The sequence below is a fragment of the Furipterus horrens genome, unplaced genomic scaffold (genome assembly GCF_987537825.1).
Source record: "Furipterus horrens unplaced genomic scaffold, mFurHor1.1.pri manual_scaffold_2, whole genome shotgun sequence".
NCBI classification, from domain to species: Eukaryota; Metazoa; Chordata; class Mammalia; order Chiroptera; family Furipteridae; genus Furipterus; species Furipterus horrens.
Window position 1 is genome coordinate 74,053,129 of NW_028327172.1, and position 14,993 is coordinate 74,068,121.

Genomic DNA, 14,993 nt, shown 5'->3' on the forward strand with positions numbered 1-14,993 from the left:
CATTCCCTACATCATCACTATCCCTATACATACAGGTTTATTCTTAAGTAAGGTATTTTAGAAATAATATATGTATTAATCAAACTGACAGTCTCCCCAAAAATGCCAAACATTTTAACAAAACCTTTTTTCACTGATTGACAGTTGTTATTGGTAGGAAGTGAAAAACCAAACATCTGTTTTAACTGGCTTCAGGGAATGAGAGGTTATTTCACTCTAAAAAAGAAAAAAAAGAGAATTATAAAATGTTTATTCTGGCAAATAATCTGTGAGCTCACTCTGAATTTCCTTTTATCCCAGCATAGCCCCCCAAAGATAGGTTAATTTCACCTTACAGAAGACAAGATTCTCAAAAGCTGGATGTGAAGAAATCTTGTATATATTAAATCATTTAAAATCAACAAGAGGAACTGGTTAATCAAAAACCACACAGTGGACATATTTCCATGAAATCGAAATCTTTTAAGAATATGTACTTACCCTTAATTTCTTTATTACACTTTTAGCAAAAAGTTTACATACAGAGTTTATTGTAAAGTGGTGTAGTGATCATTGATAACATAATGATGCTACCTATTAACACTTTTATTTAAGAAGTGCCATAAAAATCTCCTGGCACATAAATATTTGGTAGGAAGTAGTGTAGTATCCTCTTTTAACAATGTGGAGAGGGTTCCTGGTTTCACTGCACTCTGCTCTGCTTCCACGGCACTCACAGGAGTACCTCGGGATTCCTCCAGTGCTGCCCGCCCACTTTCCTGTCACCAGACCCCACCTGTGGCTTGTGGACAATGGCTGCCTCAGAGGGACAGAACACAGAAGCCTCCAACTGAGGAAGCCTACTTCAAAACCACCCTAGACTGCCCCCACTCCTGATTACCTGGCTCAGCCCAGACAGCCTGCTTTCAGCCATGTCCTGAGGCTGGCTCATGTGTGGGTATCTGTCCCATCCTGCTTGCCCACCTGTGCCTCTGAAACCCCAAGAGCGGGGCCCATACCTTGTCTCCTAACACTGCCAAACACTGGTCCTCCACCATACAGAAACACAATCCTAGCCCTGGCTTCTGCTTAATCTTGGTATTTCTACTTTTGATACATTATTCTGTATTCCTTTGTAAAATCTAACCACTGGATCCAATCCGCTGCTATGCAGTATTTGCTGTAAGTCATAATTTTCCAAGTGTCCCCTCAGCAGTCAACAGGCTCTGCTTTATCCTGTGGCAGCTCCCCATTTCCCCGGAAGCCTCGGGTGTACGTGTGCACCTTCTCCTCCAGCTACAAGACTGCAGAGTGGGTCTCCTGGAGGTTCTCCTCAAGCTTCAGTCCCAGGTTGTCGATTCCAATGCTGGTGACGGGGGGCACGCTGCTCTCGGCTGGTTCTGCTGTGCGCGTGGGAGTAGAGCAGAACAGAATAAATCCCACCATGATGATGGTGAAAGACAGGATGTAGAGCCCGGAGAACTAGGAAGAGAGAAGGACAGCTGTGGATTATGCTCCCTCACGTACACATCTTTGTAGCTGCCTTTTGCCAAAACCCTACTACGTATGTACACCGGTGAATGCCTGATTTCTGACAGCATCACCTGGCCCATCAGCCAACTGGCTCCTCACATCTCTAGGAAATGGAACTTTTGCCTTTTTCTGTGACAATCTGGCTTCACCCACCTCACAGCTAGTCTCATTTAATTAAGAGAATAAAAGGTCAGTATGGATACCATCACAGAGGCCAATTCAGACCCATGGCACAGCTTACAATATTGGTATGTAACAGAGGAACACAGGACCTAAGATAAAATCTGGATGTACAGATGGGACAGATTGTCAACAACCCCTCATATGCTATTCCAATAAAATCCATTTTGTTAAAATTTAATAAATTGTCTTGTTTCTGTAGGCAAATGTTATATCGTAAAATCTATGGTGGACTGAGCAGATTCAGATTTTTAGAGCTCGAAAGAGCCTAAGACATCAATTCTTTCAGAAGAGTCTGAAGCCCAAAGAGGTTACCGGTATAAGGTCCAACTGGACAACCACAAAGAATGGAGCCCAGCAGGACCAATTATAAGCAAGAGTTCATTCTCACAGACACACAACGAGGATGGATGGAATTTCTGCTGACCTTCCCCAACCTGCCCTATTTTTAGAGTTGAAAACAATCACCCAGAACAAAATGCAATAAGATAGAATGCTAATTTAATCCATTGTGTATTTTTACTGAAAATAACATTCTTGACACTCTGCAAAGTTTAAATAAATAATAAATACTCTATACATTTGCTTTCATTTGAATTGAGGGTCCATACAAAAGTTAAAGTATTAAGGAAATTATATTTGTTTTTAACAGTAAGAAAAATAAAATACAGAATGAGAATAGGGAAAGACTGACCAAGGATGATATAGTAAAAATTAGGGAAACTATGTCGCATAATGATGTGTGATTAACTGCCCAGGATCATTTTTATTTTTCTTGGAACAAGCAAACACAATTTATAAGTGGTCCTACTAAAATGATCTTTGAAATTAAGAATGGAGCATACTATTTTATTCAAGCCAATAAATATTTTTAAATTAGCTTAGATTTCATAGTGTGACCAATAAAAAGAATTCTAATCAGAGGATAACAAAGAAAAATAATAGCAAAACAGAATGGGTTTGGGGAAGGAGCAGAGAAAGATGAGAGAGAGGGAGAGAAGAAAAAACAAAATATACTCCCAAAGGTAGAAGGAAAAACTAAATAGGTTTTTGAAGTGAGTGTTAAATAGACTGCTGGTTATCTCCAGCTGTGGATTTCTGTGGGTCTCACTGGATTTGATGTGTTAATATTTTATAGATGCTCAATTAATTCTTAACCTTAAACCTTTAGAACACCATAAGGAATGGAACAGCCATAGCCCTCCCTAAGGCAGAAAAGCCTTCAGTGGAGTCAGGGGTGATGCAAAGCCAGTGTTAATGTCAAGCTGAGCAATCCAACTAATTTCCTACTACTGGCTTTAATTCTTGGATCCAATACTCAGCACAGTGGCCAATACATAGCTGTATTTAATAAAACTGATTGGGGGGGGGGATGACTCAGAGAATATTAGAGGAAACCTTAAACTTTTTAAGTAAGTATTATGAAAGTTAATCATGCTCTTCTATAACATGTTCACTGTTACCTGTGTGAAAACCTATATAACTTATTCAAAAAATGTCTTGTTTGGTTTGGTGGTTTAAAATACTCAGGAAAAAAAAGTATCTTACTCTTCTTAAGAAGGCAAATGATTAATTCAAGGCACCTTTATTAGAAGAGAGAGATTGTGAGGGAGTGAGGTAAGTCTCCTGAATTAGAGACTTCTAATTTTTTTATTTTTATTTTTTAATTCTACCCTTGTGTCTGGATCTATATAGAAAGTTTCTGTGACCACTCTGTTCAACAGGTATTTACTCAAGATCAATTCGAAAGGAGGCAGTCAGACACAGATGAATGTAAAGAACTTGAAACCTCATTTTCAACAGTCTGTTTCAAAAAAAATCAGAGCCAGTTATTTGAGATACTATAATTCTAAAAACGGTGTCATATTGGACTTATAATTCTATCTTTAAAAACTACTTTTAAAATGCTAGGTATCTTCTTTATGCACTTCTGTATGCTTCTTTATGCTCAGTTTTCCACCTCTGTAATTTACTCGGAAAGTCACAGCAGACCTGCTCGTTGCTCTGTCTTGAAATTACCTTTGACCAAAAGCGATAAAATCTGAACTGGTTCAAGAGGGAGCTGCTAGACACGCAGAGGCAAAGAAACATAAAGCAAAACAACTAGAAAGGAATTTACAGTTTGTAATCTCCAATTCTGAGAATAGTTTAAAGTCATGTGGCCAAAAAAATGGCACACACAAGTGCTTTTCATATTAAAATTAGAGCAGTTAAAGAGCAAATATTTACATTAAGGGAGCTTATAACAGTGACAAGTGTACTTTTACCTATAAGCTTTTATTTCTTTAACCTTACTTCCTCCTTGGACATTATTTTACTTATGAGGGAAAGCAGAAGTTAAATTACTAAAACTAAATCAGTATGTTTGGTTAAAAAGAAAAAGGCACAGGTGAGCAAGGCCATTTAGTTATGTTGTTGAGCACCCAGGCTTTCCTTGGGCACGGTAATCATCAAGTGGCCTTGAACTGCAGAAGAGAAACACCATCATCCTCTGCTGTCGGCTATGTGAGATGCAAGCACAGTGCCACAGAACAACTCACTTTCACGGGGCAAAAATCTAGGCCTGTCAGGATCAATCTGATCACTTTGACATTTTTTTTACTTTTTAATGATGCTACTAAAAACCTAAAAATACTCTTTCAGTCTTAGTTCAGGAATAACTTAACCAGCAAATCTGCAAAGATAACAGCTGGTTCCTGTCACATGTAACCTTGTAGAGCAAAATGGTTTTATGTTCCTTAAGTAGAAATTTCTGAGAACCCACTGAACAAGGCATTGTGAGTTCATAGCCAATTACTGGGAATAGTATATATCAGTGCCAAAGATTTCTACCTAGATACAAAATTTTACAGAGACAAAAATGTAGTTGCTGTCCCCTCTGAAACTAAAATTATAAAGTCATAGCCAATGTCCTTTTAGTTCAAATGACTGTGGGAAAAGAGAGCAAACAGGTCAATAAGCACTTACTGAAGGTATACTAAGGAAAGATGAATTTCTAAGGCAGCAGTTCTCAAATGTGGTCCAAAGACTCTTGAAGGTACTCAAGAAATTTTCAGGAAGTCTTTAAGGTCAAAACTCATGATAATATTAAGATGGGACTTCCGGCCAAGACGGAGGAATAGGCATACATGCTGCTTCTCCCTCCACAACTAAGAAGGAATACAACTACCTCAAAATTGGAGACAACCAGATTCCAGAAAATCAAGCTGCATGGAAGTCCAACAAACAAAGATATAAAGAAGAAATACTCATCCAGACAGGTAGGAAGGGTGGAGCTGGGATGGAGAGGATGCAGTGTGGTGGCAGCAGCAGTGGCAAGCCAGTGAAAAGTGCAGTCACACATTTTAAAAAATAGAAAGGGATACCTGGGGAGCGCTCCCAGCACCAGACCAGACCTCGCCACTCATGGTTCCAGTGCCCAGAAAAATAAAGCTTCATTGCTTCTGACTGTGCAAACCAGTGGAGGTTGGGGAAGAGGAAGAAACTGTTGGTCTCTCAGCAGAGTCCACTTGTTTAAAGGGCCCCCATGGTCCTAGAATGTCCACAGACCCACCCACTCTGGGAACCATGGCCAAGGCAACAGTTAGAGAGGTGCCAGTCCCATACAGGAAGTGGGCAGAGGTGGATTAATGTCAGTTGAGGCCCGGATGCAGAAGAAAATATTGGGCCCCTTAGAAAAAAGAGAGAGACAGGGAAAATAAAAATACACATTAACCATATTTTATGCAGTGTAGTAATGAAACCAAACTTGGTGTCATTAGAAAAAAGTATAAAGTTGGGGTTTTATGGGGCCCTTCAGAAGCTGGGGCAGAGGGCGTGTGCCCAGGGCACCCACCATTAAATGCGCCTCGGGGAGAAGTGCTGGGAAAAGTGGCAAATGCTGAGCAAGTGGCATTGTTCCCTTTTAGACCCCTCTCCCACATACAGTGCCACAGCGTGATGAAACACATCACCCCACACTGAAAAATACCTAAGGCTCCGCCCCCTAATGTAACAGGTGTGATAGTTCTACCTAAGACACAGAGGCAAACACAGGAACCTGTCAAGATGAGGAGACAGAGAAGTACGGCCCAATAGAGGGAACAGATCAAGGTTCCAGTGGAAGAACTAAGCAACGAGGAGATAGCCAACTTAACAGATGAGGTGATAGCCAACCCAACAGAAGTAGAGTTCAAAACACTAGTGATAAAGATGCTCACAGACTTGACAGATCTGCTTGAGTATGGCAAATGCAGAAAGAAAGAAGTGAAGGCTAAGCTAAGTGAAATGTAGGAAAATCCACATAAAACCAAAGGTGAAGGGAAGGAAACTGGGATTCAAATCAATGATTTGGAACATAAGAAAGAAAAAAACAGTCAACCAGTACAGAATGAGGAAATAAGAATTGAAAAACATGAGGAGATGTTTAGGAACCTCTGGGACAACTTTAAATGTGCCAACATCCAAACCATAGGGGTGCCAGAAGAATAGGAAGAGCAAGAAATTAAAAACTTATGTGGAAAAATATAGAAGGAAACCTCACTAATTTGGAAAAGGAAATAAATATACTGGTCCAGGAAGCAGAGAGTCCCAAACAAGCTAGACCCAAAGGGGACCACACCAAGACACATCATCATTAAAATGCCAAAGATGAAAGGTAAAGAGAGAATCCTAAAAGCAGCAAGAGAAAAGTGGAGAGTTACCTACAAAGTGGTGCGTATAAGACTATCAGCTGATTTCTCAAAAGAAACTTGGAAGGCAAGAAGGGACCAGCAAGAAGTATTCAGAGTAATGAAAAGCAAAGACCTACAACCAAGATTACTCTATCCAGCAAAGCTATCATTTAGAATGGAAGGGCAGAGAAAATGCTTCCCAGAGAAGGTAAAGCTAAAGGAATTCATTATCACCAAGCCATTATTATATAAAATGTTAAAGGGACTTACTTAAGAAAAAGAGGATAAAAAGTATGACATTAAAATGACAACAAACTAATAAGTATCAACAACAGAACACAAAAATGAAAACAAAAAAAAAAAAATCTAAGCAAACAACCAGAATAGGAACAGAATCATAGGTATGGGGATCATTTGAAGGGTTATCAGTTGGGAGGGGGAAGGGGGAGAAAAGAGGAAATGGTGCAGGGATTAAGAAGCATAATTGGTTGGTACAAAATAGACAGTGGGAAGTTAAGAATAATATAGGAAAGGGTGAAGCCAAAGAACTTATAGACAACCCATGGACATGAACTACAGGGAGTGGGATTTTTGGAGGAAAGTGGGGTACTGGACAGAGGGGCGCAAAGGGAAAAGAAATTGGGACAACTGTAACAGCATGATCAATAAAATATACTTAAAAATATAAAAAAGGTGAAAAAATTATAATAATACTAAAATGCTATTTGCCTTTTTCACTTTCATTGTCTTAGAAGTGCACAAGGGAATGTTCCAGCAATTATATGACATGTGATATCACAAGACAGAATGAAGAACCCAGGTGTTTTCCATTAAGTCATACATTAAAAAGATTTTTTAATGTAAATCAATGCAATTTTCACTATTTTTTTTAAATCTGAGAAATATAGTTTTTTCAAAAAAATAATTATGCTAAGATATGAGTTATTTTCTTAATGAGTTAATAAATATTTTTAAACATATTTTAAATTCTAATATAATAAATCATAGAAATAAATGATCTGCAGTCCAGTTTTTAAGCATTTTTAAAAAGCATCCTGAGATCAAAAAGTATGAGAAGTGCTATTAAGAGTTTTCAAATTAGCTATGAAGTACCAAAAAAAAACCCAAAACCCTACTTATTTAGTTCTAATACATGAGATTTTTAACTTGATAAATACATAAGCTCGAGATTCTCATCCTAATAATGAAAACAGAGAGAAAGGTGCAGTGGAAAGAAGACCATAAGACTCATAATTAAGATTTAGTCTTGACGTGACCACTACCCAGCTGATCACTAAGGGTAAGTCACTTAATTGTTTGTAACCTTCCTGGGCCTTTGTTTCTCCCTGTCTAAAATAATATCATTCATTCCACAATTTTCAAGGGAAGGTGTACCAGACTCTCTGAAGACACTATATTTGCTGTCTTGCTTCCCTGGAAGACACTGATCCTTGTCTCCCACCCCACTCTTCTTGAGAATTACTACACATAACAAGAGCTGTTACTGATGGGAACAGGTTACACTTGTGGATGCCGTGAGGCTGTGGAGACAGAAAAAGTCTGAAAACCCATTAGACTGAATTATTTGTAAGGTCTCTTCCAGATGTAAAATTACTATCAAAGATGGAACCAGTCCAACCACTGCATGCATGATAATACAATTACTTCCTTCCCTTCTACTGGGTACCACGAACTTTTTATCTGTGTCGTAGAGCTTTGCAATATATATGTGTATCAAATCAACACATTATATACCTTAAATTTACACACTTGTCAATTATGTCTCAATAAATCTAAGGGAAAAAAAGGAAAGCTTGGGGTTGTCAAACCTAGGTTAGATGGTCTGGGATTCCTTGTTTATCACCAGGCAACATGCATTAGCATCTCCGTGCAGTAGTGTCCTGGGCCGTACTGAAGAGGAAATTCCATTGCATTTTGCTTTTTAGAAAACAAACTAGAACAACTCTTATTTGGGCCAATTTTCTAATTCAGAAGTGGTAACAAAAGGAACGAGGATTGTTCAACCAAATTCATGCCAAGAGGATGAGAAGGTTTTATTTTTGGATTTTAAATCTTGAAGAAATCTGCTACTTCATTTGGACTAAGCAAGTGTTCATATTTAAATATGATTTCTATTTGCTTACCTTATAGCCAAAGAGAAAGAGTCCAAAGAAAAGGCTGTAGAGGTCAGCTGTCAGTATGCCCAGGTTGACAGAAGTGGCACTAGTAACTTTAATCACCAGTGGCATGAAGCTGTACAGGCAGAACATGCAGAGGGCAAATGCCACAAAGAGCAGGGCTGTGAAAACGTGGAAGAAATTAGAAGACAGGGTGCTTAAGACGTGGCTGCCATATAAAATTGCCTGATCCCTTACACTATCTACAAAGGCCCTTGTTAACATCAGCATTGCAAATGAGACATACAAAACTCACAGGAAAAAAATAAAAAGAAGATGTAATGTAGGTGAAGGGCATCAAAAATCCAACAGGGTGTTGAATGGTCAAGCAGACAACTTTCCCAAAAGGTCTGAAGACTCGAGATACAGGTCTAATTGAAAGCTCATGTGACCAAAGTCAGTCTTGTTCAGAATTCTTAGTAAAGACTCTTCCTGAAGGTGAAGAGTAAAAATTAACTTCTATGGAGGTTCATTCACAAGTTCTCAGAGAAAACTCAATGTAAATCACTACAGTTCTCTGTGTATTGAATTACTCTGTGACTTTACAAAAATGCCTAAGTATTATTAAAATGAAGTATTTATTTCTTCATGTGTGTATTGTCAGTTAGAGGAGAGGACATTGACTAAAAAGAATTATCATTTATATACATACCAATTTTCCAGTCCCAATGAATGCTGACGATATCCTTATATTCCACAAGCAATCTAAGATTAAAACAAGAGGTCAGAGATCCACATACTAATTTGCACTATTTTATAAGCATTTAGTTGCAATACTTCAGATAAAGTGAAGAATTATATTGACTTTCAAATTTTTCTTAGAGTATAAAAATAACTACATTTTAAAATAAAAATGACAAAAGAATAAAACCAGAGGAGTCCATAAATATGTGTTAGACTCCCTTAGAAACACTCTTCAGCAGTAGTCAGCTATAGGAGGAAAATACGACATTATATTTTCCCTTTGGATAGGAAGTTAATTATTTTCTGAAAATAAATGAAAAAGAAAGTCATTACTGGTAATGCCTCTACCACATGTATGAGAAAACGAGGCATAGTTTTTGACATTTCAAAAAACCTCTAATATATATTTAGCAACTTACTGATTTTGAAAGTGAATCTGAGCTAAATAAACAATGGATATTGAGTAGTTAGAAAGTAATCATCTATGACATATTTGCCTATTTTGTTTTTAAGGACAATTTTAGACTTACAGCTGTATGCCACTGATAATTGTTCCAAATAAGCCCACCATTCCCAAAAACTCCTGTCTGCTCAGCTTCTTCACAATGTATTCTTCACACACATTAGAGATGGCATAGAGGGAAGCCCCAAGAAGGACCATGACATCCCCAATCAGCACATCATTACCTATAGAAGAATAAGCCACAGAAAGGAGCACACTGTCAATAGGAAGCCTCTTTAACTTGTTTCTAGGAGTTTATCTGGCTCATGTCCATTTAAATTAAGATTTTATGGGAGGAGAACCCCTGATTTCTAGAAGTTTAAAGACTCTTGATCTTCTTACTCTCTGGCACAATTCTGCTGTGATTTTTCATATTTTGACTCCTTAAGAGACTAAGAGACTGGAATATGGTGGTATATGCCTTATTGCGAGGTCTCAGAAAATGATTTATGACATGAGAAATTAATGGAATTTATTAAAGGGAATGAATTGAAAATTATAGGAAGGAAGCTAGGTAAGCAAGATAATTTCTCTCATAAAGAAGACATTGAAGTCACTGCAGATTGAGTGAATTCAGAGACCTCATTGAGATTTTATACTATCAATTGTCTGAACTTTGATCCAAAGAATATCAAAATGTTTTCATCAACAGAGTGGACACAAAGTCTCCATTTGTTTAATAAAACAAAAACAAGAACCTATAGTAGTTTTTCCAGTACTAATCCAAATGTATCAGCCAAAAGAAGATTGCAAATATATAAAGAAACCTCTTTCATGACACACGTGTGACAAAAAAGGAACAAGAGCTGTGAGCAGGTAGGCACACAAAGAGTGCTCTGTGTAAGCGGTTACAATGCCAGAAGAAGCAAGAACATCTGAAAATAAAATAGAAGATAATTAACCTGGACATGTTTCCTGCCTTTTGCTGTGTATTTGGAAAATAAAAGCAAAAACCTAAGCAAAACTTTTCTCTGTGACTGAACTAGAAACGAGCAACAGTCTTACCTGAACTGTCTTCCCTCCCTGCTAATATGTCTGCACCAACCATAGTCCCCACACCCAGCAGACAGACAGCCACGGCAATGAAGTGGATCACTCTGTATCTTGCATAAAGAATAAACCACGAGAGAGCCATCAACACAGGAATCCCAAAGCAATCCAAAAGCTGCATGGAAGGAGAAACAGACAGCTTAAAACATCTCTCATTAGCTAGCATATAGGTAATCAAGTAATAATAAAAGTTAGCGTTTATTGAGCACTTATTATTGCCAGTCTTATACTAAATGCTTTACCCAGATTAACCTGTTTAATCCTCACAGCAACCCTATGAGATTGAAACTGCAAACCCCATGAGGGAAAACAAAGGTCCAAAGAAGTTAAATGAGCTGCTGTATGACACTGATAATTGTTCCAAATAAGCCCACACAGTTAAAAGTCAGAAAGATAGGTACTGAACCCAGGAATTCTGCCTGAGGGCCTGTGCCATTTACCTCTACATTCCCATCTGGGTTTATCCTTAAATTCAATACGCAAACTTTCCTACCTGCACATACCCGTTCATTCAGTCAGCAAGAATTTAAGCATGACAGACAGTGAGAGGAGCTGGAACATAAGAGAAAAAGAGACACAAGCCCTGCCCTCGGGAGCATACAGGAGGCTAGACAGACAGAGAACAAATAATCACACAGCCAGATATTTAACTGCAATTGGGCTGCTTATTATGAGAAAGCAAGAAGACCCCAATCTCCCTGACAGTGTCTAACCCCGCCATGTCAGTCAGACCCTTGGTCACACAGTAAATACTCTTGCTTGTCATTGTATGCTCCTCTATCACCTGTTGATCTTGGGTCCAGAAAATATATGCTATACCTCTGATATTGCCAGTCTGAAAGGCAGGGGGTTAAGGGTGACAACATTATAGCAAATCCAAAACCATTTGTAAGATAAAGGAAAAATAGAGATTTCGTTCACTCAATTCTTCACAAATTGTGTAAACTGCATTCAAGGATAAAAGATAGTTGTTATACTGATAATGTTCCTCAATCTGCTGTTTTATTGCTCATCCTGTTGTTTTTAATATTGTCCCTGATGTTCTCCCTATCTGTTTAAACTTGAACAAGGCAGGCCCCTAGGCAATATCCAGCAGCCTGTTTGATCTTGTCCACAGTTGTTTACTAATCGTGTTTCACTGCAGAGTCATTACTGGAGCCCGTGCCCCCCACCCCCTGTAGGAATGGGCACCCAGCCCTGTTATTTATTCCAGCTGCAGAAGTCTAATCTCCTAAGTGCTTTATCGAGCCTGCCGGAATAACAAAGCATTAAACAATTGGAATGACAACAGCCTGTCCCGGAAGGCACCAGCAGAATCCAGCCAAAATGACTTAACAAAGTCTGAACTACATTCCTTAAACAAAAAAGTAGGAAAAGGTAACTAAAAACTCTCACAGTAGACTCCCTGCCTCTTTCTTCCTTCCTCTCTCTCACTAAAATTAATTTTTAAAAAATTTTAAGTTATAAATCTTAAAAATTTAAGGAGTGAGAGGAGAAACGACAGGAGAACAAGCCATGGGTTTAAAAGGTTTATCTGGGCAGCTGTGACAGGTGATCTGAGATCCTGTGGTGTCAGCAGCGAACAAAAGTAAGGCAGGGGTTTTTAAAGGGGATATGTGGGGAGGGAGTTGGAGGGACTTTCTGCAGATGGCTTTGGGGGCATTGGCTCTGAGAACAGAGAAGTTTACTAAACCAGAAAAGCTACTAAATTCTTGTCAGCAGACCAAGATATCTTTGAAGGACACAGGCAGTCACAGGCATCAGCAGTTACTGAGGGGGCTTGCTAAAATTATACCAGAATTCAAGGAATCCAGGTCTTATGCCTAAGAATAAATTCATTAAACAGCGAAGTCTAAACCTGGCAATGGAGTCTATCTCACTTGTAACTCCATTTCTAAAGCATTTTGTTGTTGGTAATGGTTAGTCAGTGTTACAATACATCCCACAGTTTCCTAACATTAAGATAACTGAATCAACCTTCAACTATTCCAAATTGAAAAGTACTGCTATCCAGGAACATTTTTCTTTCAATCCAGCGAGAATAAACTAATAAATAAGGATGTAAGTTTTGCCTCTGGCCATTATCTCTACCCATCTCCATCCAATCGCTCCTTTGTCTTGAATATGTACTTTACTTGCAAACCTCCAACTTTTCTGTAGCACAAAGGTACATCCACTTTATATGCCATGTGTAAGCAACACATCAAACAGAACTCTCATCAACATCACAACACCAACTGCCAACTAAATGTTTATGCTTATTTTGGTAGAAACTGTTCTAATCTGCTATAGCATTTGCAGTTTGGGTACTCATTAACTTGTATACATGTTCACTAATTCAAGGAAACCTTCCTCATTAGCACATATGTTTCACTGGAAAACACCATCCACCTGTGTGTAGGTTTTCTTCAAGTGCACAGGTTTTCAATAAAATTAGGGTAACACATATGAGTTCAGATACTTCTCTTAAAATTATAAAAACCAAATTGGTTGGAGGACTCCCTCTCACCTGGACACTGGTTAGAGTCGTGTACTGGTATGCTCTGATAATCAAATAATTAGCTTCCACGTCTGCCAGTCCCAGCAGGATATACTTCCACCATTTTCTTTTCAAGATGTATAAAAGGTTATCACTGCCTGGTTGAAAGAAATCTGGGTTAGTACTTATTATCTTGGAAATGATGCTATCCATGTTGATTTAGTGTTTGCTGTGTATTTTAGATATGCACCCCCCCCACGTTTTCCATCACTCGTAACCCAAATTCCTACAACAGTTGAGTAGAGTCAGTTAGATCTTTCTAATGTGAGACCCCAGCTAAGGTGTCATCACAGAGTACATGCTCAGTGAAAGCACCAGAGAGAAACTAAGGAGAAAAGTGGTTATATTCCCTTTCCCATTGTGACAGAAATATAATATCCAGACATGGGCTTGGATGTTGGCATTCCTGACAAGCTACAGATTATCCTGGGAACTGAAATGTTTTCTTATGAATTCATTGCCTATTTAACTTCCATTCATGGGCTTCTTCAAAGAAACTCTGCATGCGGTCATTCTTTTGGAAGACATATGCTTTCATGAGAAAATTGTCAGGGATAAGTTTGGAAAAAAGACTTAGTGGCACCACCATTGAAGAAACATCTTTAATTTATCAAATTCTATTTATTCAAGTTAGCTGTGATTCACTTCTTTGGAGAATCTAGCATTACGGGAAATACAGAGTTGGCGCATATATGAGAAGGCTTATTGTAAGAAAACCTACAAGGAAATAAAGGTAGTGAGAACCATAATCAGGTAATTATCACTAAAACCCAATTAACAGGAAAATCCTGAAAACATAGAGTTAATCTTCCTCAACATGAGATGGTATGAAAGGCACCTAACAACCATCCCTCAGGGAGACCATATCACTGTGTTTATGAGTCACACTGACTTACTAAAGGCCAGTGCTTACAGAGAAGAGCAAATTCCAGGACTATTAACCATGTACCAGTTCCATTTCCAAGTCCTAAAGCTCTTGCCAAATTTGGTACATTCCCCTTCAGATGGTTTCCCCCATCCTACAACTGGTTTCTATTTTCTTTCAAAAATAAGGTTTTTTTTTTATCAAGACACATAAGAATACTGTTGATGCTTTAAGGTTCATATTAAAAGATTAGCAAATACTACATTGGTGCATTTATTATGTGCCTTAAATATGATGAAAATGGAAGTATTGTACTCTCCCAATTAATTTGGGTTACCCATTGTCTTCACATTCCTTAATTCAATCTAATTTAGCTCTTCTCTTGTGGGAAGAATTGTTGTTATCATGACTCAAAGCCCCTAATCCAGAATGGTGGTAAGAGCATGGGCTCTGGGGCTGGCTGCCCAGGTTGGAATCCTGGCTCCAGCAGTTACTACCTGCATGACTTAGAGCAAGTTATCTGGGTACTACATGCCTCAGTTTGTTCATCTGTAAAGCAGAGATAATAATACTCACTTGACTTGTTGAGAGGCTTCAATGAGTTCATACCAAACCTAAACAAGTTAAGCAATTAAAATGATGCCAGCACAGAAATGTTTGTCAGAACCTAGTTTTTTCCCATTTTTGTGTAGCTAGTGAGAAATGATAATTCTATAATAATTCTAAAACAACTTAACCAGACAGTGATAAAGATGTTAATTCCTAGCCAATACCTTGTCTTTGTTTGTCTGGTAACATAGACTTCATCTACATACAATTGATGCCCCATTTA

The 14,993-nt window shown here is 38.3% G+C and overlaps 1 protein-coding gene across 3 annotated transcripts in view; it reads right to left on the reverse strand.

Moving 5' to 3' along the window:
- Positions 1-843: 843 nt before the first annotated feature.
- Positions 844-14,993, reverse strand: part of SLC35F2 (solute carrier family 35 member F2) — a 48,707-nt gene continuing 34,557 nt past the window's right edge. For 2 of the 3 annotated variants that reach the window (XM_090265879.1, XM_090265880.1), the window contains 6 exons: positions 13,267-13,394; positions 10,713-10,872; positions 9,736-9,892; positions 9,174-9,226; positions 8,489-8,643; positions 844-1,461 (listed from right to left, as the gene is read on the reverse strand). In XM_090265879.1, coding sequence (XP_090122005.1) covers positions 1,276-1,461; positions 8,489-8,643; positions 9,174-9,226; positions 9,736-9,892; positions 10,713-10,872; positions 13,267-13,394 — 839 coding nt within the window. In that variant the 3' untranslated portion in view covers positions 844-1,275. The remainder of the gene's footprint in view (positions 1,462-8,488; positions 8,644-9,173; positions 9,227-9,735; positions 9,893-10,712; positions 10,873-13,266; positions 13,395-14,993) is intronic. The other variant, XM_090265881.1, reaches the window with a different exon arrangement.